Source organism: Dermatophagoides pteronyssinus, unplaced genomic scaffold, assembly GCF_027571235.1.
Source record: "Dermatophagoides pteronyssinus isolate colony J.1.1.1.1 unplaced genomic scaffold, Derpt_VIB-CSIC_2022.12 sq0001, whole genome shotgun sequence".
Lineage (NCBI taxonomy): Eukaryota > Metazoa > Arthropoda > Arachnida > Sarcoptiformes > Pyroglyphidae > Dermatophagoides > Dermatophagoides pteronyssinus.
This window is the reverse complement of record NW_027461525.1, coordinates 1,201,886-1,224,960: the sequence shown is the minus strand read 5'-3', so window position 1 is coordinate 1,224,960 and position 23,075 is coordinate 1,201,886. Positions and strand designations below refer to the sequence as shown.

The 23,075-nt window shown below is 29.0% G+C and overlaps 2 protein-coding genes across 2 annotated transcripts; both read left to right on the top strand.

The window, feature by feature from the left end:
* Nucleotides 1-193: 193 nt before the first annotated feature.
* LOC113794041 (uncharacterized) lies at nt 194-2,393 on the top strand. Its single transcript, XM_075821836.1, has 3 exons — nt 194-336; nt 428-603; nt 671-2,393. The coding sequence occupies exon 3, from the start codon at nt 674-676 to the stop codon at nt 2,282-2,284; it is 1,611 nt and encodes a 536-aa protein (XP_075677951.1). The 5' UTR covers nt 194-336; nt 428-603; nt 671-673; the 3' UTR covers nt 2,285-2,393.
* Nucleotides 2,394-3,841: 1,448 nt separating this feature from the next.
* On the top strand, nt 3,842-6,943 carry LOC113794039 (uncharacterized). The gene is made up of 11 exons (XM_075821803.1): nt 3,842-3,978; nt 4,114-4,469; nt 4,538-4,707; nt 4,778-5,081; nt 5,149-5,502; nt 5,575-5,832; nt 5,895-5,963; nt 6,024-6,092; nt 6,152-6,289; nt 6,353-6,565; nt 6,625-6,943. Exons 2-11 carry the CDS (start codon nt 4,296-4,298, stop codon nt 6,847-6,849), a joined length of 1,974 nt encoding a protein of 657 aa, XP_075677918.1. The 5' UTR covers nt 3,842-3,978; nt 4,114-4,295; the 3' UTR covers nt 6,850-6,943.
* The last annotated feature ends 16,132 nt before the right edge of the window (nt 6,944-23,075 follow it).

Genomic DNA, 23,075 nt, shown 5'->3' with positions numbered 1-23,075 from the left:
TTTATTTATCATTCCTAAATCAATTTGATTCAACAACGAAAAAAAATTCTAACATACGCATCATCCATTTTTTATTATCGTTTAGAATTGTTCACATAAGTAGTAGTGGAATGGTAAAAAGATATTCAAACGTCTGCTATGCTACATGTTTTTTATGGTTTGTTTTGATTATGAACAGCGCGGCCATATATAAACATTATATTTATTTTTTTTTTGATGTATTTTTTTGATTTCGCACTCGAATTTTATTCGTGTTCTGGAATCTTCATAACAATTCTTGTGTTTATCATAACACACTTCACTGCCTGTGTGTGAATGGCAAATCAGAAATTATTAGTAAGATGAATATTATAATCCTGTGATTGATTGGTTGATTGATTATTGTTTGTTTGTTTGTTGTTGACAATATTATCAAACTTGTTTACAGACAAAATTTTCAAATAAATACGCATAAAATCAACATAATCGTTATCAAAATCAAACCAGATTGGTCATTCATGTGGATGAATATAAATTTATATTTACAGCTTTTCATTTGGCTGAATATGTGAATATTGATGATCAGTTTTTTAAATCATAATTCACCATTAAATATTGATTTTGGTATGTAAAAATGTATTGAATTTCGTTGTTCTAATTTTATTTTTCTTCATTTCTACATTCATTATAGACAATGTTTTCCATACATTTTCCAACTTATTCACGTTTGGATGCATTGAATTCATTAGTTACAAAATCGGTACATGTTCTTTGTTTACCGGTCGATTTTTTATATCAACGACCTGCTAACGATTGGTCAAGTTTATATGATTTAAATATATTGAATCGTTTTGAATCCAAAAGCAAAAAAGCACCATGTCGTTTATTGCAACGTTTATTTGATTATCATTTGATTGAAAATAACCAAAAATTTTCTTCATTGCTCGATGTAAATTCTCGACAAGCAATTGTTGATTATATAATTCGAGAACGTATATCAGTGCAGGCTGAATTTGTCATCAACTTGATCGAAGATGGTGGTGTATATAATTTTGATCTTTGGCAATTGACTGAAATAAATGAATTCACTCATGAAGAAATTGAACGAATGCTTAAATCAATGTACACTTATTCAAAATGTTTTCGTCAATTATCATTAGGCGGTGCAAGTTGGATCTATCATAATCGAATAGTAAATGGTGCATTGAAAATGTTTCTTTGTAATAATCAAAATTTATCCAATGTAAAAACTTTAAAAATTCAACATTTAACATCTGAAATCGATATAATTTCATTATTCAATTCATGTTCGAATCTTGAACATTTAGATATTGCTGAACCTTCATTGAAAAATCGTGATATGTTCAAAATGACAATGCATTTATCATCAAATTCTGACCTTCCTATTTGTCGAACATTAAAACATGTAACTTTACCATCATCATTGCAAGAGGAAGGAATCATGCATTTTTTAGCTCATTTCCCCAACATAATTCATCTACGGTGTACTCCATTCGAACAGTTATTGGATTTATTGGACCATTCGATTGCTAATAATTCATCAAATAAATTCATTGCAGAAAAAGCATTAAAAGTTTTACAAAATCTTCGAGCATTATCGATAGCTCATCCAATGAGTCGTAACATGGTGGATCGTTTGCTTTTAAATTGTCCGCAAATCGAAGAATTATCACTGGAATTACAGAAATACATGTCTTTGACTACATTGGCAACATCGGCACAACGACTCGTCAAACTTGAACTTCATAATTCAGCCAATCAATCGATTAGTTTTACGGATCACGTTGTACCGATATTGGAAGGATGTGGTCAACAAATGCAAGTTTTGAGTCTTATCAATTTTGATCATATCGATTTGACCAAATGCGCCCAATACTGTCCGAATTTATGCTCATTTTCAGCACAATGCTTCACAACAATTACCTATCAATCACGATTATTACGTTGGATGAATGTAAAAGATCCATTTAGAAATCTTAAACATTTACGATTACGTCCTCGACCTGATTATTCACTACCTCTTGATGTTTGTGTTTCTATGCTACAGAATTGCCTAAATATTTGCCATATTGAATTATATTGTTGTTTAGAGCTAACCGACGATAATATTGATCAAATTAATCAAACAAATCGTTTTAAATGTTTACAGACTTTTATATTACGTCATGGTCATAGTGTTACTGATCAGGCACTTTGTCGTTTAGTTTCATTGGCCGTTTCGCTCAACAATCTGGTCTTTCATGATTGTGGACTAGTTCCACCCGATATCAAAGAAATTTTGTGATTCTATTCATTTTTGATATATAAAAAATTTTTTTACAGACAACAAAAATTGCTTTGAACATTTTTGTATATAAAAAAAAATAAAATTGATATTTTTGCTTGTTATGGAATTTATTTTTTTCATCTTTAAAATGTAATCACAAAATACTTAAAATGAAAAAAATGAGATAAAGATTATGTCTACAAAAATAATAATAATATCTGCAAATTTTGAACAATTGTTTCGATTTCAGTCGGAAAAAATTAATTAATAACATTATGATAACACTTGAGTTTTTGTCATTGCCAATATTAATGACTGATTGATTGATTGATTGATTGATTAATTCTCTTATCATTATTAGCCAATGTCATTGATTATCCAAGTTTTGTATACAACAACGATGTTAAACACGACATATTGTACACATGTTAAATACAATCTTTGAGAGATTGCAAACAATCAAATATACGGATATATTGGATGGAATTAAATTTCAATTATTTTTTTTCGATGATAATAACAATAAATCACCAATAATATGTTTGTCCATCATATTATTTATCATCAATAACACGTGATGATTATGATAATGAGTTGACGAAAAAAAACCGGCAAAATCTGCTTCGTTATACTAGATTTTTTGTTTTGTTGAGATGTAGAGATTGGGCAGATGTCATTGCTTGTTTGTTTGTTTGTTTGATTTGCCATTGTCATATCATCTCTATGATACCTGATTTTTGTTGAATATGAAAACATTGTTGGCTTGGAATGTTTTTCTTTTTGCTTTAGACCAAAATCATCATCTATAGATTACAATGTAACGGTACACGTCATATTTACAACAGTAATTTAATTGAAAAAAAAACAAGCGAAATAAAGACACCGCTCAAATTTTTTTTTTTTTTTTTTTTGTTATGTTATGTTGCTAATGATAATGGCCATAAAACAAATAATAATAATGTCTCCAAATTATTTCCGTTATTGATAATTTGAAAGAGTTTTATTTGCAATATTCTAGCCAAAAATGATTTTTGATCTTTAATCCGAAGGTTCCAGTGTATGAAGATGTTTAGATGACCAATGTCAATCACGGACTATAAGTTGGAAGAAAATGATTCGTTAATTTCAATGAAAAAAAATTTTATAATCATAGTTGTCAAGTAAGAAAATAGGTGTACATTGAATGAAAAAAATTTGCATTTTCATTCTTTGTTTGCTCTAATTTTTAGTTCACCATTTTTTTTATTTGATTGGTTGTTGTCAATGTTGTTTGGCACTATGGACACAATCAAAATAAAAAAAAATCAAATCTTTATATCACCTGGCCAGTAAAATGACTAACCGTTTTTCTTTACCTTTAACAAAAAGTTTCAGAACATCTACTCAATCAATATAACAATCATTAAAAGATATAATCAAACGTCTAATATATATTAAAAAAGAACTAAAATTGCTAATTGATTTATCATTATCATTTTTCATGTTTTCAATTGACATCAACATATATGATTAAAAAAATTAATTTTCAAAATCAATTTAAAGAAGCAACTTGTTTACACTTATATCACTTGTTGAAAATTATTATCATCATCTTTGAGAAATATAAAATTCCTATATAAAAACAGTCTAAAAAAATTCTTACCTATAATTTTTTTTTTGGTTAATTGATAATCAGGTGAATCATTGTTACCTGTTACCTGTTGTTGTTGCTGGTAAGTAATCATTTTTTCTTTCTCTGTTATTTAAAAAAAAAACGACATACATTTCTTTCAATGGGGTCTTCAATGTATCATCGTTGGTTGTTGTTGTTGACAATTTACTATCTATTTTTTTTTCTGTTTTGCCAGATCCCCCAATATTTAAATGCAATGATAGAGTGTAAACGAACTCTCATTTTAATTTGATTTAAATTTGATCAGTCTTGTTAAGATCATCCAAATCATTTTCATCCGAAAAGAAAAAACGAAAAAACAAACCAAACAGATTCGTAAATTGTAAAAAGAAAACATTGTTTGTTCAGTTGATCACAATGTCTAGTGTATTGGTCATTATCATCATACCTGATCAACAATGTGAAATTGAAGTTGCTGAAAAAGAAAAATTAGTAAGAAAATTTTCAACAAAAAAATTCAAAAAAGATCTTTCAATTAATATCGATAATGATGATGAAAAAGAAATCGATGATAATGATTCACTTGAAAATGTAAGATTCAATTTAAAGATTGTTTATATTTAGTTCTTTTCAAAATTAACAATTTAGAATGATATTAGGTTGTAAAAATTGGTCTTACATTTCTGGGCATTCCCGATGCAACATGGCAAAAATCATTTAATGGAAAATATTGGCATATATTATTTCCAGTTGATTTGGAAGATAGTGATGTTGTTATTCAGTATTTTAAAGCACGTGGTATTGGATTGCATCGAAATTCATCAATCGGGTATGAATATGATAACACATAATGGATTATTCTTTTTTATTCATTCATTCATTCATAATTATTCAATAAGGATAATACCATTTTCATTATTCTGTTACAATGAAGAAGCAGCCGAATTGGAACAAGAATCAGCAAGTGAATTGGATGAAAAAACTCGTGAAGTACTTAGTATTAAAGAAAAACAAAGTAAATTCCTTAAATCAGTTACAGCTCGATTAACAGTAGCACAAATTGTAAGCAGTGTTCGTGATAGTGCTACATTGACATTTGATTTTATTTGCTATCTAATATTTGCTTCATGGATTGCTGCAATGGGTTTACTTGATAATAGTGTTATCAGCTTGGTAGCCAGTATGTTGGTATCACCGATGATGGTTCGTATACAATTTCTTCGTTTAATTAGATGCATCATTTATTTCCTGCAAACAAATAATAAATTAGGGTCCAGTAATGGCAATGACATTCGGAACGATTATTAAGGATAGATCATTGCGTAATATGGGAATCAAAAATATTTTCGTTTGTTTAATGGGCACAATTTTATTTGGTTTTATTTTCGGAATGATTGCTTTGAATTTTACTCAATCATGGACCGATTCATTAGGATCAAACAATACATATACTTGGCCTACAGATATGATGCGTGAACGTGGTTTAATACGAATCACTTGGGTTGGTACACTTGTTGCATTTCCTTCAGGTTGTGCTGTTGCTATTTCACTTTTATCCGGTAATGATGCATCATTAGTTGGTGTTGCCATTTCGGTATCACTTTTACCACCGGCAGTTAATGCGGTAATTAAATATTATACAATTAGCAAAAAATAATTCATAATGTTAATTTATTATCCAATGTTTATAACAAAGGGTTTATTATGGGCATTTTCATTGTTGAAATTTTTATATTCATTGGGTGAACCAGGAAAAACAATGATACAATTTCAATCACATTTCAATCAAAGTACAATAATAGAATTACCACAAGCATTAGTTCCATTGGAAAATTATACCACTGTTTACAGTGATAATATGGCATTGGAAACACTTTTTCTTGGATTATTAAGTTTGTGTCTTAGTTTAATTAACATTGCAAACATTATCATTGGAGCTTTGTTATTATTGAAGGTAAAAAATCACAATGTTTATTTTCATTCACTTAACCTTTTTTCATTTTACCCTAATAACAGATCAAAGAAATAGCACCATTATCGAATCTATCACCAGTAAGTCGACGATTCTTTCAAGAAGATATCAAGGTAATAATAATGATTATAATATGATTAGAATCTAAATCCCATTTTTTCTCATTCAATTAGATTGCTCGAGAATATAATCAAAGAGCTGGACCAAGTAATCTTAGTGAAGATGTTCTAAGAGAATGGGCTGTATGTTTTTACCTAATTTAAATTAATATTTTTTTCATAAATATTCAATTTTTACATAGACAATTCATGGTTATGATTCGGAACAATTAATGAAACCAGAATTACGTGCTATTCAATTAAAAGCTTTAGATGATATTGCTAAAGATGTTGAAGCTGATCAAATTTTTCAAACTGTTACACGTAGTGTTCATAATACCGTATGAATTGATATTGATTTTGTTAATTCATTAACTTTGATTGATTCTTATTTGACAATTTAGGACAATAATATTGCTCGTAGATTGAGTACAAGTTTATTTGTAAACGATAACAATGGACTTTATGGTCGTCGTCAAACATCAGCATCTATTTTTAATCATCATCCACCAACAATAGTTGTTTCGGATGCACAAAATCCACGAAGACCAAGTTTTGCACATTTTGCTGGCAACAATAGACGACGAATTTCAACGGCTGCATTAAGAAATAATTTGGTGAGTGATTTTCTGATCAATATAATAATAATGATCTAATGATCGGATCATATCTACAGGATGAAATGAATGATAATCTAAGTCCAACAAAAACCTATCATGGTCATACAAACAAAGCATTCTCATTCAATGAAAACGATATAAATGATCAAAATAATTGGAAACGTCGTGGTAATCGTCCGGTTGTAAAACTTGCACCATGCGATTCTGATTCCGGTGCAAGTTTCAATGATAAATCATCATCACCACCACCATCACCAAAAATGAATGGAACTCGTTTTTAGCGGAAATTTATTAACAGAAAAAAAACAATTTCTATTATCATTCTCATTTCTGATCATTCTTTTTTTTCAAAAAAATAAAATTTTTACAAAAATATGATTCATGTTTATGTTGATTTGATCACTACTACTAGATGACGCTAATTTCGCCAAAATTTTTTGATTTTCAGTTTTTCAATTCTTTCATGCATTTTTATCATTTTTCATTATCAGATGACAGATTACAGAAGAAAACGGGGAAACGAGATTCGATAATTAATTGATCCATATAGAAAATATACATGATGAAAACTTTAGAATAATAATACTTTGTATTGTTTATCGGTCATTTATGATAATCAATCGGTCAGTTATCGGGTCAAATGACCGATCCAAAATAACATTTGTGCATATGTTTGTTTGTTTGTTTGTTTGTTTGCGATGGTGAATGTGATTTTATTTTATTGCCACCCTATTTGATTGTTGTTTATTAGTTTGCTTTGTTGTTCGATTGAATGAGAACAACAACGAAAAAAATCGTTAAGTCATGTCAAATGACAATGTTTATAGTCGACAACCGATACAATGAAATTGTTAGTCGATCCATTCATTGTGACATGATTATATTTTTATTATGTTATGTTTTTTTGGAAGGTCCTGATTGATTAGCATTGGAAAAAATATCTTATCTTATCCAATCTATAATCTAAAATATATCGACAAAATTGGATGTATCGATTATTTTTTTGTTTCTTTCTTTTGCATACAATTCATTCATTTAATCATTCATTTTCCTTATTCAACATTTATGCAATGTTTGGCATTTTTTTCTTTTTTTGTTTCGTTCGATAAGTTTCATCTCTGTTTCTCTGTTTGTTGATTGTTTATTACACAAGTTGCTTGTGTTCATTCATTCATTAGGAATTGAAAAGCTTACGGCTTAGAACATCATATTTTATTGATTACTTTAGTGTGTGTGTGTAGGGTCTCCAAAACATATTGGATTGCCTAACTTCGTTTCGTTTCTTTTTTTTCGTGTAACCATTTTTTTCCATTTCGACAACCGAAAATGGGTAATAAATCCATTAAGACTAAATCCGATGAATTTCAAGCAACAACAACAACAACAACAGAAAACTATAGCGAAACGTCATCGAAACGAAGCAAACTGGTTGGCTGAAAAAAAAACACGTGCACTTTTACCATTTCTTTTCTTTTTCGTTGTTGTTGTTGCAGATGCACTCTGATTATTCACTTTGGTAATAATCACTTCATAATTCATGCTCATTTCCAAAAAAAAAAAAAAAAAAATTGAAACCTAACGGTTCCATGATTCTCTGATGATTTATACTTCATGTTCAACTGAGATTTTCCACCAAAAAAAAAAACAAGCTTTCACCAAATACCGTATGGTTGTTTTTTTTCTAACTACTGAAATGACATTTTGTTACATAATTATATAATGATGGCTATGATTATGATCTCATTTTTTTTTGGTCAAAGAAAGAGAGATCATAGTCAGTCAATTCAATTCCAAACAAATTCATACAAATTGAAATGAAAAAAAAACATAATCATAGATTCTATTCGTTGTTTTTTTTTTTGGTTTGAATGTCGCTATATCATCGTTATAGAAACACGTCGTTGAACTTAAAATATTACCTTCATCAGGTCACGAACTTTTTTTTTCTCTTATAATGAATGAAACTGCATTAGTAAACCTGCGTATATATAGTATGTATGGAATGGAATCGTCCTAATTCCTTTTCTTTTTTTTTTCTTTTTTTGAATTCTACCTTTGTGAATGTGTATGGTTAAATAGGATGTGTTCAATGGTAAAAATCCTAATGTTTTTTCGGTAATTAAGATGGCAAATTTCGGCTCCTTTTTTTTCCCAGTCAAATGTCTCTGTCTCTCTCTCTCTCTCTCTCTCTCTCTCTCTCTCTGTGTTTATGCATTTTCCAATTATAATCATTGAATCCCCCCTCCAACACTGTGAAGATAGAAAAAGAATTTTTCAATTCGTTGTCGCTAATGTTGTTTTGTACAACAACAACAAAATACCAGGCTAAAGCATCATTTGGATAGGATATATTCATTTCAAATTTTGATGATGATGATGATTCGGAATTAATTGAAAAAAAGAACACTAATCAAGAGCAATAAAAAAAAACGACCGATGATGTTGATGTTGATGTTGATGATGACGATGAAATTGAATCAAAATACATCAGTTTAAAGGCCATACTAAACATTTCAACTAAAATCACCCTTGTTGTTGTTGTTGTTTGATGCATTCAATTTTTTGTCATTCATCTCTCTCTCTATCTGATCTGAATGTCGTTTTTATTTCTTTTTTTGTTTTTTTTTTGTTTGGGTCGATTAATCTCTCTCCATCTCTGTTTCTCTCTCTCTACTTATCTCAAACATTGTTGTTGTTGTATAACAATGGCATTTTTTTTAAAAAAAATAATTTTCACTAATTGAATTTCATTAATAAAATTGCAAATGTCAAATGTTTGGGCATATTTTTTTTCATCATCATCCTTGAATATTCATCACATTTAGATGGCGATTCACTAGAGCTAACTGTGCTAGATTCGCGTAGCTGATATTCAATTTTTTTAATGATTTAGATTCTGCTTAATGATTGCAAATAAGCAGATTCAAAATCATTCAATAATGGAATTGAGTATTGGGAGATTGTTAAGTAATTCTCCAAAGTAGCTATTCAGATAGTAGAAAGAAAAAAAAAATTTCAAATCTCAATTGGAAAAAAAAAGATGTTATGTTTGGTTTAAGCTTTTTCACTTAAATATTTTTTTTTTTAGGATTTGAAATTTTAGTTTCAAAAAACGAACGAACGAAATCAATTCATAACATTCTATCATTCAGCCATGAATTTTTTCGTTTTCTTTTTTCTTTAAAATCTGTAAATATAACTGTTGTTAATCTGATGATTTCACAAATACTAATGTTGTTGTTGATTCTATCATTCTCCTGGGAAATTACATCTGTCCAATTCCGATAGGTTGTTGTTGTTGTTTTTCATTGAATGATTTGAAAGAATTTATTTGTCACTAATGCATCCATTTTTTTCAATATTGTTTTCGGTGTTTTCGAAGTTAAAATCTGCTTTAAAAAATTGAATTTTAATTCTACGAATTAAAACCCTGATATAATAACAACAACAATCCAAAATCCTTGATTTTCTACAATGTCAGTTTCATCATTTTATCATTATCATTATGGTTGTTTATAAACAGTAGCAGCCATTACAAATGATAGACTGTTATTCATAATATGATGGTGATAATGAAATGTTGTTTGCCCAAAAAAAAATTGCATTTATTTACCAGCATATTTATTGAATTTATACAATGATTGATTGATTGATTGATTGAAAGAATAGCTATTGTTTTTGTTTCTGATTGATTCAAACAAGCAGCAGTAGCAGCAGGTATATAATCAATTTATGCAAATCATTTTTATGTTAAAATGAACAAAAAAAAAAATCGATCTCTTTTTATCCCTTCTTTGCTTTATTATTGCTTTTGAATGTTTGAGAATGTTTGTTTGAGTGTTATTCTGATTGACTGTTTTTTTCTTTCCTATTTTTTGATCAGGCAGATATTCTGGAATTTTTTCACTATAATTCAAAAGTTTTTTTTTCTTTTTCTCGTTTCGTTTCGTTTCAAATATGATTGCTAAACGAGGCGTATCTCTCTCTCTCTCTCTCTCTCTCTGCTGTAAAGCTGAATGAATTTGAAATTCCAAATGATCAAACACATTCGTAAGTTGTTCCAAAAATGAACAGGCAAAATAAAAAGTAGAAATAGAAATGAAAAAACTTTTCAATTTCGTCAACACGTGCTCATTCAGTTATAATCCTGAACTAATAATAATTCACAATATTTTCTCTACTTCTTTTCCACTTTTTTGTTGTTCATTTGAATCCAGTGAAAAAAAAAGGAAAATTCTTTTGACGTTTATTATTCGATAGAATTGCTATTCTTTTTCTGATCAGGAAAAAAACTGAATGCCAGTGAAACAAAAAATTGATTAGAATTTTCCAAATGCTCAAATTCACATTTAATGCCTAACCTGTGCATGTGCATGTAATCTTTGAACCATTACGGTAAGATGGGCCATTATCTTTTGAAATGTTCAAATTTGAAAAGAAAAACGAAAAAGAATGAGAATGAAAAGAAAATCCGAAATGAAAAAGAAAAAATTCGACATTCGATACAATTATTACATGAAATTTACAACAACAACAAAAGAAAAGAAAAAAGATGCTACGCTTAACAAATGATGATGATGGTGGCTGTCCAAATCATTACAATCTATTAAGAAGAAAAGTTGCCCATTCTATTGTCAAAAGAAACATGATGATGATGATGATGATGATGAACAATCCACTAATATATCTCTAATAGTATTATATGTGTTATGTGTTGTTGGCAACAAGTTGATCGAATAGAAAAAAAAACAACATTGTATGATTTTTTATTATCATTATATTTGCTATTGAATTGATTTCAATATTGTTGTTGTTGCAGTTATTGTAAAGGTAATTCGTTGATTTTGTTGTTCATTCAATTTTGTTGTTGTTGTTGTTGTTTGTTCATACAAAAAATATATAATGGAAAATTGCTGGCCCGGCCAATCGATATAATTATCATCATCTGTCTGCGGTCCATTCTTTCTTTTTTTCTTTCATTCGTTTTTTTTCACATCCACATTTTCAACAGCCATTTGATCGTTGTTGGCTGTTGATCTTTTTACATCAGTGGTAACAACTTTTTTTCTTCTTCTTTCCAACAATATTCTTTTCCAATTTGGTGTTCGTTCAAAAATCATTCACGGCCTGTCAATCGAGCTGTCAATCGATTGTTGTTGTTGTTGTTGTTGCTTTTATTCATTCACATTTACAAAATTTAAATGTGATAACTCTCTGACACCAACCATCTACACACACAACAACTGAAACAATTTTCATTGATATTTTGAAAAAAGTATTGAAATTTTCTTCATCAAGTTTGAATCAAATTTTGTTGAACAAAAGTCAAACAACACATTTAACACACACACACACAAATCGATTAACATTTTGTTTTTTTGACAGAATGTTCAGATCTCAATTTCGGAATTTCTTTCTATTTATCTTTATCTCACTCTTTGCTTTTATTAACAATCAACATTTAACAACAGCAATTTATGTGACAAAAATGATACAAATTTATGGCCCATTTTTTTCCCTATGTTGTTGTCCTTGTAAATTGATAATTGAACAAAAAAAATATTTGTTATTACCTATGGTGTGTGTGTAATCATTTAACAAATGTTATAAGCTAAATCAGTAGTAGTTGTTTGTTTGGGTTATTTGGATACAATTTGTTCAAATATTTGCTATTCTAGGTCTTTGTTTCTGTTACCACTTGATAGCAACAAAGATAGCAATTACCCAAAGCCATTGAAAGCCATTTGTTTTTTGTTTTGTTTTTTGTTTTTTTCCTAATATTTATCAACACTTACAATCGGACCCATTGTAAAACACTAACACTGGAGCAATAAAGTAATTTGTTTTTTTCATTTCCAAAATATTCTATATCAAGTCAAGGACATCAGAAATATTGATTCACATATTGGCCCTAGATTTTTCATTGTTGTTTGTCTCATGTCCTGGTTTTCTCTTCATTTTCCTAAAAAATTTGATTACTTTACGACGGTTCATCCAAAAATTTTTCTTTTCAAATCATAATGGTCCCATATATTCCATCAAAGCACAAAAACACTTGTACGTTTTTTGTTCTTTACGTCATCAGCATTGTGTTTTTTCAAACAAATTCCTAAATCCACGATTCAATTAGATTCCGAAATGTGGAAAATAATAAATAAATAAATAAATATGATCAGGCTGTTATTGTTACATTTAAAAAATTACAACGAAAAAAAAGAATGCCATACACGTACAGAGAATTGTTTGAATAGTAAATAATTTTCATCATCATCATCATCAAAGATTCATTAACAGCCAGGTAAAAGGTGTGCCACACGGACATTGTTAACCTTAATGTTTTCATTGGCTTTAGATTGGTTTGGCCAAATTCATTCATTTCATTTCATTCATTTCGTTTCATTCATTTAGTTGATTGTTAGTTCAAAACAATGATGATGATGATGATAATATTGATTAACTTTGGGCCGATCGGTAATTTGAACTGGGTAACAACAACAACAATGAACAAAACTTTGAAGGAGAAACCTAATCAAACATACTGTTTGTGTGTTTGACCATTAAGCGCGTTAATTACACTTGTTTTTTTTTGTTTTGGAAAACATTCCAACAAAACAAAAGCAGCAAAAAACTTTTCTCTTGTTTTTTTGATTTGTGATCGTTTTTCCTTTCTTGCTTTCTTTTTTCTTCTTTTTGATTAACTGTTTTCAATTAGTTTTTTTTCACCATTCCAGTTTCAATATTCCTCGATTCATCCGAAGAAGAAGAATTACATTTTGAGGATCACTGTGTTTTTTTTTTGTTCATAATTCATTTATCAAAAAGACAAATAACCAAAAGCAAAAAGAAACGAGTTATATTCCATATTAACATACCGTATAATTAAAAGGATTCATCATTTGAATATTTTCTAAACATTCATCCATGTGTTTACCTTGGGAAATACCTTTTACCCTCTCTGTACATTTTTCCAAAAAACATTTTTTTGTATTTATGGAATGTTATTTCGAAATTAATTAGTTTATTTGAATGTGGGGGGAGGAAGGGTGACGGCACAAATATATTGAATTAAGAGACTATTTTTGAGAGGGGAGTATGTTCAAAAGAAACAACCAGGATCTTTTGGTCTACTTTTTTTTACGATCAATCAGGTAAAATGAATTAGAAAAAAAACAACAACATGAATAACTCAACAGAAAATCAATTTCATTAAACTACATATGATCCGTTACCTGTTTGTCTATATTCAATTAAATTATCATTTTAGCTATATCAACAGCAATGGAAAAGTAAAAGAAAAAAAGTTTTTTTCGTATAACACTAATCGAAATCTAAATATCATCATCATCATTTCATAAATGTAGGTTTATGTTTCAAAACACCATCATCATCATCGTAAATGGAAAAAAAAGGAACATCAAATCATCCAAGTTATTTTTAATACCACCCAAATTGTGAAACTAAAAACTTTTTCTGGTTGAAAAACAGAAAAAAATTTAATTAGAAAGAATTAATTAAATTAGAATGTCCACAAAAAAAAAATTCAATTGGGGGTGAATGGAAAAGACACAGTTAATATGCATATTACTGTGTTGTCTGCCCAATTTTAGTCTGATGAACTGACAGGTAAATGACATATATTGAAATATACAAACAAACAAACAAACAACCAGACACACTGATGATCAGTAATTTGAAAATGGAAAAAAAAAGATTTTAAAACAACAAGGATTTTGAAATTTATTTTTATTTCTTTTTCTTTTTTTTTGTTGAGGAGAATATACACACACATTTGCGCCATTGAATTTTTTTTCCATTCGTTTTTTTTTTCAAATATTGAATTGATGGATGTCTGCATTGCACAGATTGGTAGTGTTTTGATTTCCCCATTTGAATTTTTCAATTTTTCCCCTTTTTTTTTCAGAATTGCACAACAAGCCATAAATCGTATCGCTTTTTTTCGATTCTTGTTTCGATGTCTCTTTTTGGCTTGTTATCTCACTATATAACAATAATAATTTGCTATGATCAGGTCCGAATCTCTTCGTTATGCATCATGTTATGTAAATTTTGTTTTGTTTTGTTCATTTCCCAATTGCATTCATAAGTGCGTGTTTATGTGTGTGTGTGTGTGTAGTATGTTCATTTTCGTTGTTTTTTATTTGCTGATGATGATGTTGTCCGTGTGAGTGTGATTTTCAATGTTAATGCTGTGATAATAATGATGACATTGCTTTATAATAATAAAAAAAACGATCCCGAAACTATAGTCAGTCGAATGTTATGTCCGAATGTCATGATTGTATCGAAAGTATGGTATGAGAAAAGAAAGAAAGGCTATAAAACTATATGACTTTTTGGAATATGTTTTTTGGAGTTGTGAATCTTTCTTTTTTTTGAACAAAAAAAAGTTTTCAAATTTATTTTTCCTTCCATTTTTATCTATGTTTCGGGAATGGTCTATGCTTTTTGAATCTGTTGCTTGTTGTTTTTTTCAACAAAAAAAAAATCTACATAATATTTATTAATGCAAAGACCATTGGCCAGTAAAATGAAATAAAAAAAAAAGTGAAAAAAAGAATATCATTACACACACACACACACACACAGACAGAAAGTTATGAGATTTGACTATATGTATTCGTTGATGTTTGTTGTTGTTGTTGTTGTTATTGGTCATTCGGTGTGCCTTCATCTTTTTTTGAATATTACAAGCTATGAATACTAAATACGTTAAATCATCATCCAAATCAAGACTATGTGATAGCGACGAAAATCTTGATAAAAACTAAATAAAAAATAAATTTATTTGCACTTTGGCTTTCTGTTTGGAAGATCCTTGTCCGTTTATTTTTTTCGAGATTCGATTGTGATGATGATGAAGGAATTTTTATATTTTTCCACCGATATGATGATGAATAACATATACACGAGCTGGAGTATGATGAGAATAGAATTTGCCCATAAAATTAATCAAATTCATTTGAATTTTAAGCTTTGATAATGTTTTTTTTTATTTTTATTTGATTCGACCATAACATTTTATAATTTAGGACAACAACAACAACAGCTGGTCAAATACCTAGCATTTGAATCATTTTTTTATTTTTTATTGATCAAATTATCGGATGTCTAGTGTCTGATGGCTATTTATTTATTTGATTTCAGATATTTCCATGTAGCAACAAGTTGAATTTAGAACTAAAATTAGTTTGTCAAATTTAAAGAAAATTTTCATGTAAAATCCATGACTTTTAAATCATATTTCGTAGGTAGATAGATAGATGTCAAAGGTTTATTATTAGCTATGAATTATCTATCTAAATTAATCCATTAGAATTGTCCATTTAGGATTTGATCCAATAAATTCATTTGATTGATTGATTGATTGATGCCATTGAAAATCAGTAGCTTTTTTTTATTCGCTATTATTGATTCTCGTGTTGTAATGTCGAAGGAGAGAACGAGAAAAAACTCTACATTCGTTGATAATATGGTCATCCATTATATGATGGAGAAAAAAAATCATCAAATTATGCAATTAAGATTAAAAAAATAAAGGTAATCTTATCATTTATTTCAATAGAAGAAAAAAAACAGAAGCTTAGCTAGAAGATCATGGTTGTCGTCTAAGGTTGATTTTTTTTCCATGTCCATCTCTCCTACAATCTACGGTTCACTTGTTGTTGTTGTTGTTGTTGTTTATCCATTTGCACATCAACGAACCCTCGCACAGTATGTATGTATGTAAGCAGCCCTAAATGTCAAATGTTATCGCTCGTCACTTTTTTTTTCTTGGCGTCCATTTGGTCGGCTATTATCTGATCTACTACCTGTTTCTAAAATACGAACACCATTCAAGTATATTTCAATTCATTGCTTTTAATCAAAAAGAAAAAGAAAAAAAAATTATCACGAGCAACTATTCGACTATTAGCCAAAATGGTTGGGTCGGTTTTCATCAACATTTGGATAAAATCTATTTATCAATTTATCTATCTATGATGATGATGTACATCGTTCAATGGTGGACACACAAGTCGAGCCAATCATCTATGTTGATGATGATGATGAGGATGATGAGAGACATCTCGTTAAATGTTTTTTTTTCTTTTTCGGTTGAACGAGATGTGATTGTGTTGATTTGTCCGACATTTGACATATATGTGTGCTGATGTTGATGTCTCCCCGTATCATTTGTCGATATGGAATGTATGTATGTTTATCTGGTGACCAAAAAAAAAGCGATGATGAGCCAACATTATCATGGTGACAAGTTGCCCGCTGATGTTTGACGCATTTGATCGCTTGTCATCACTCATCATCACCGAGGCGGCTTACCTTATCCATTTTCGTTAGTTTTTATTTTGTTTTTGTTTGTTACAGATGCATGCAGATGGTAGATCTTCTTTTTTTAATCATATAGCGATTGTATTCAACGTTTTTTTTCTGGAAAAAAAAATCATGATAATATCAACGGTTCAGGATTAATGTTCTTTGTCCGTATTCGCAAAAACAGGAACAAATATTTTCAACTATAGAAATCAAGGATTAATTACATTCTCATTAATTAAGTTTTAGATAAAAAGTACCGTTTATATGGTCAATATCATCCATTGAAATTATCATTAATTTATCTTTTTATACATCCAGTATTTAATGTTTCGCATCATTTTAATAACGATAATTTTCAATATCTTTATGACACTTTACCGTATACGATTCACTAGTTTATTTATTTATGTTAATGTTTGTGTCTTTGTGTGTGTTTCAATATGTGACTAATTCAAAATTCATGAGAATTCTCCATCTTAGCATCCAATGACAATCGTAGTGTGATTCACGTTGGTCACGTGTTCACATTTTGAATCTAAAATGATTAATAAAAATTGAATGAATTCTGTTAACTATTTTTCATTGTTTACATATAAAATTCATTGATTTTACTTGTGTTTGTTTGGATATGGATGGTGGTGGTTTATGCTTCATTTGATCGTTTATTCTTAACTTATGTTTTTCATGGTTATTCATTCAGAATTTTTTTTCTTTTTTCTTTGTTTTTGTTATATCCGTTATGGCCATATAGTGATTGTTTAATGTAGTGTGTGTAGTGTGTGTTTGTACAGACACACACGAATAGGATGTTTCAAACAAAACCAAAAGTTTGTTTGTTTTTACTAAATTATAAACCATTATTCTAATTTAGCGTAAAATGTTTACATTTTGGTCTGTAGTCTATAGTTGATCTGCTTGTGAAAAGATAAAAGAGAGAGAAAAAACCTTCGCTTCTTCATAAATGATGATTTACAATCAAAAAACGGTCCATATGATGATGATTCATTCGGTCCCTGACCGATTTATCAAATCCCAAAAGTAACATGGTACAGAACATTGTAAAACAGGTATATATACAAACAGGCTAAAAATGTCATGCCAAAAAAAACCGCATGTCAAATTTTTTTGACCGATATGGTGACAATGTCAATGTAGAAACCTTATCCATCAGATAAGACTATTCAGAATATATACAGTATGTGTAGTAGTAGTCATATCTGGATAGAAAATCAGATGGACAAACTTTTTTTTTCAACGAAAAAAAGAAAACTTTCAAATAACTTTTTAATTACCATCAAGGATATCAGGTTTGCATCGATTTTTTTTCACTGAAAACAAACGAACAAAACAAACAAGTTGTCCATTTGGATATTGTTGTTTGTTCGTTGATGGCTATTATCATACTTGTCCATAAGAATCTATGTCCAATTCTTTTCCTTTCTTTTATTTTCTCATTTTTTTTTTTTTTTTTTGATTGGTCATCACAATTGTATTATTGCATGAAAATATATTCCAAAACGATATATTAATGATAACATCAATGGTCATAAAACTTTGGATCAGAAAAAAAACTATAAACACGAACAAATACTGAAAATAAAACAGACAAAAAAACTAACAAACAACAGTTTGAATAAATTATTTAAATTGAAAGATTTTTTACATCAAATTTTTCGTTTTTTGAAGATGCCAAGATTTATGACTTGGTTATTTTTTAATTGTTTTATTATTATTATGACCTATGATTCATTGATCAAGATGGTAGTTTTGATAAAGCTTGTCTTGAAAAGTGGCCACATCAAAAAAATTAATGTCTACCGAATTTGGTGGTGGTGGTGGTGGTCAACCTCTCCGATTTGATTATATGTTATGGGATGTTATGGGATACTTGGCTCGCTTCTGATGATTATATGTAGAGAGAGAGGAAAATTATCGATCAATATTTTCACCAACAAAAATGTGTAACATCATTTGGGTGGATTTTATGTTAGCGGTGATCAAATACAATAAAATGATCACCTTTAGGCTATAATCAATCGTCGCCATATTGTTGTACAAATCAATGGTTCATTGGTTTGTCTTCTTTCTTCTTCTTAACAATAAATATCTATCGATCAATCGATAGATCGATAGTCTTATTGGACCAATGTTGTCGACAATTTTTAATCCTGTTATAATTAATCGAACTTTGTTTGTTTGTTTGTTTGTTTGGCCATTGTTGGTAATTCAACTGACTGACTAAGAAGATCACATTTTCTTTTCTATCTTTTAAAATATTCTTTTTTCTTCTTCTTCGGTAACATGTCTTGGTATACACACAATGATCATTTAAATTTGGATGAATTCCAAATTGCAAACAAAACGACGATTCGAATGAAAAACAAAATAATAAGACAAACTTTTTTCTTTTTCTGGTGAACCTTTTGGTTGATCAAATGCCAGAAGTTTCATTCGCCAAATAATAACGTAGGATGACGATAACAAGAACTACAATGGCCTTGATGATGATGATGATAATCCTATTGTGAATCATCCAACTGTAGCTATTTATTTGGGATTTCAACTTCACTGAACACATTGAAAAATTTTTTTTTCCAAGACACAGCTATCATCATTGAAATTCACATATTTGGCAAGATTTTCTTTTGGTTCCATGTTTTCTGTTGGTCAGGTACGGTTTTTTTTTTGTTCAGTGTATTTCAAATTTTTGCTCCAGAGTAGAAAGAAAAAAAATGATTGCAGGCCAATCTAGGATTAAGTACCATTGGCTAATGTAGAAAAATAGAAAGTGGCCAGATCGCGGCAACTTGTTGATAATTGAATAAAACGATAACAACAAAACAAAAAGCGGTACTATGGTGTACCATACCATACCATAAAAATAAAGTTTCGAGAATGTCAATTTATTTGAACAGAAAATCAGAAAATATTTCTCATTCCTTGGGTCCTGTTCAACATTCGATACATTTGTTCACCAAGAAAAAAAAAGAAAAAAAATTAACAAAGAAAAAAACTAGGCTAGGTCACACACCGATGCAGGTAACCGCCAAGATTTTCTTTTTTCTTTTGGTGAAATTTCTTTGTCATTTTCATTGTGTATTATTTGAATAAGATTTGGCCCCTATTTGGCTTGTTTAGTTAGGTGTGAATAAATTGTTAAATTATTAATGCTAAATTAGCTCATTATGGTGGACAAGTGGTTCAAAAAAAATAGTAGTTTTTTTTGTTTTGTTTGATTGATTCATTTGAAAATTTCAATATACAATCGATATATATTTAACGAATATTAATCGCAATTTAACTTGGCTTTTCTTATTTTTTTTCCTACCTGCAAAAAAAATCAATAATGTCCGAATTTGGTGATGATGATGATCATTCACCCGAAATGTTCATATTCCAAAGTCATATATCAATTACCGGCTTTGTATGTCTGTAATGTATGTTTGTCGGCTAAGAAAGAAAAATGATATGGACTTTGCCATTATATCCATTCATTCATTCATTCATTGTATACGGATTTCTTTTGGTTGTTTATCATCAACCAACGAAAAAACCAAAGAAAAAAATGTAAAATTTCATCGCCAATTTTATCATTATAATGTATAGACACCATCATCATCATTGTATTTGATTGGCTACCAACTTTTTATTTATCGTCCCAATTTCCCCCCCTCTACCACCACAACCACCCCCCAAAAAACCACATACCGAAAATAGAAAAACTGCAGAATGATTCAAGTATATTCATCATTTATGATGAATATAAAAAAAACAACAAGAAATTAATGATCATATCGACCGATAAAAATTGCACCTTGGCCTGTGTAACTAACCAACACACACACACACACACAATTACACAACCTACCTCCATGAAAATGAATCAAATATATTTTGAATATATGATTTTCTACAATGAAATTCCTGTCTATATCCCAGAAAAAAAATATTAATTACAATCATCATCATCATCATTATCGTCATCATAATGCAACACCTTGTTTAGTTTCTTGGCAATCTATTTTTCTTTCTTCTCTCCCCCTTTTGTGTGTGTGTGTGTGTGTGTGTGTTTTATGTTTGTAAAAATAATTACTGTTTCTAAATTTTGAATAAATTCTATATTGGTCTGGATGTTGATCTAAAATATTTTTCCTCCTCACTGTCTTTTTTGGTGTTGTTATTGCAGGTTTTTTTTCTTTATTTTTAGCAGGTAAATATTTGTTAATTAAATGAATAGAATACAGAGCACGTCCCAATCTATCTTGTTTGTTTGTCTAATATGTATATACGTTCATTCATTCATTCAACATCATTATCATCGCTGATGTTTTTTTTTTGCAATAAAATATTAAACAACAACGAAAACTAAAAATGCTATGAATGAAAATCGGATACATAGGTTGGATCAACGGTCGAATATATTTGGCTAACAAAATTATACTTTTTTTCCTGGCTGGCTGTTTCTCCAGAAAAAAATTGAAAATTGAAATGAAATGAAATGAGAATAAGAAGAAAAAAACTTTAGCTCATAATCGGCTTACATTATTTTTTTTCTTCCATTTTTTTCCTCAACATTTTTTGCTTCGCAATCGGGGTTTAAAAAAATGATTGTATACCAGAAGAAACAAAAGTTATCTAGTTAACACTATAGTTGAATAGACCAGACAAACACACAGGTATTTTACATTTGGTAATTTGAACCATTGCTGCATTACAGAAAAAATAAACTATTTCAAAAAAGGAAAAAACAATTTATAATTGGCTCCAGTGATTTTTTTTTCTGAGTTTCTGGTTCGAAAAACATATATTCTTGAACTTTTTTTTTTGCAACTATCCTGATGTCGTTACATTATTCAGCTTTTTCTTGGCTGTTTGTAATGTGTTTCGGGCACAGAAAAAAATACCGTAATAATTGGTAATTGGTTAGCCTGTTTTTCGTTTCTGTTCTGTTTTTTTCTCCATTCGTTTGTTTTTATTTCCATCATAGTTATTACGACTGTTTCCTATTTGTATACATTCAATTACCGGTGATTCATTCATTTAAATATTCAGAAAACAAAATTATTCAAAACTGTTCCTTTTTTCATACCTTATAATAAACATAAAATGAATGTTTTATTGAAATCTAAAATAATGATAATGATGTTTTTCTTAATGTAATGATGTTTTTTCTTTTGAACAAAAAATTATTTATTCATATTCATTATTAATTTGAACTTGGCATTTTTTTCTTTTTCTAAAGTTTTAGTTTGGACTATAAATGAACCAAAACAAACTTTTGATAAAATGACCAAGATCAAATTTTTTCTGGTAAAAAATAAACGAATTCACACTGTTGTTGACAACAAATAATTATAATAATTATTATTGTGATTTGCACGTGTCGATTACACAAATGTGTTTGTTACGAATTTTTCACCTTCTCTTCGATAATTATTCAATTAATACTCGTGTGAAATGAACGAATTTCGTTTTTTTTTCTGTTGATGGAAATCCAGCCATGATATAATCGTCTGTCTGTATTGTGTGGGGTTTGTTTCGAATTCAATTATTCAAATAACATACGCCAGCCTTATATTTGATATACCATACATCCGGAATACAGCACAGCATGATGATTTTTTTGGGTATTAAATCAAAATCATATTGACCACCCTATAGTGTTGAATAATGTCACCAGTAATGTTTCTCTTATTTTTTTTCTGAAATTAATTGGCCTTTTATGAATATAAATGTAACAGTCAAACAAACAGAAAAAAAATTCAATTGAATCAAATGAAGAAGACACACACACACACACTAGACTAGATACATTCTGACATTTGAATATTTGTAATAAGTTTTTTTTCCATTGAATGATGTATATATTTTTTTTAATTAAATTTTCGCAAAATAAATTCAATGATGAAGCTGAATTTTTTCAATCAATAAATAAAAAAAATAATGATAAATTCACCCGAAATACATTATTATTTAATTTTCTTTTTTTCACATTCATGAAGAGATTGAGATTGATTCGGTAGCTGATTGATATATATGGTGAGTGTATTGATGTATAAAATATATTTCTGCAGTGAATATAATTCACACATCTAATTTGGTAACAATATTTTTTCTTTTTTTTTTTTGCCAATATTATTAAAAAAGACGTCAAGCTGCGGGATGTTTTTTTTCT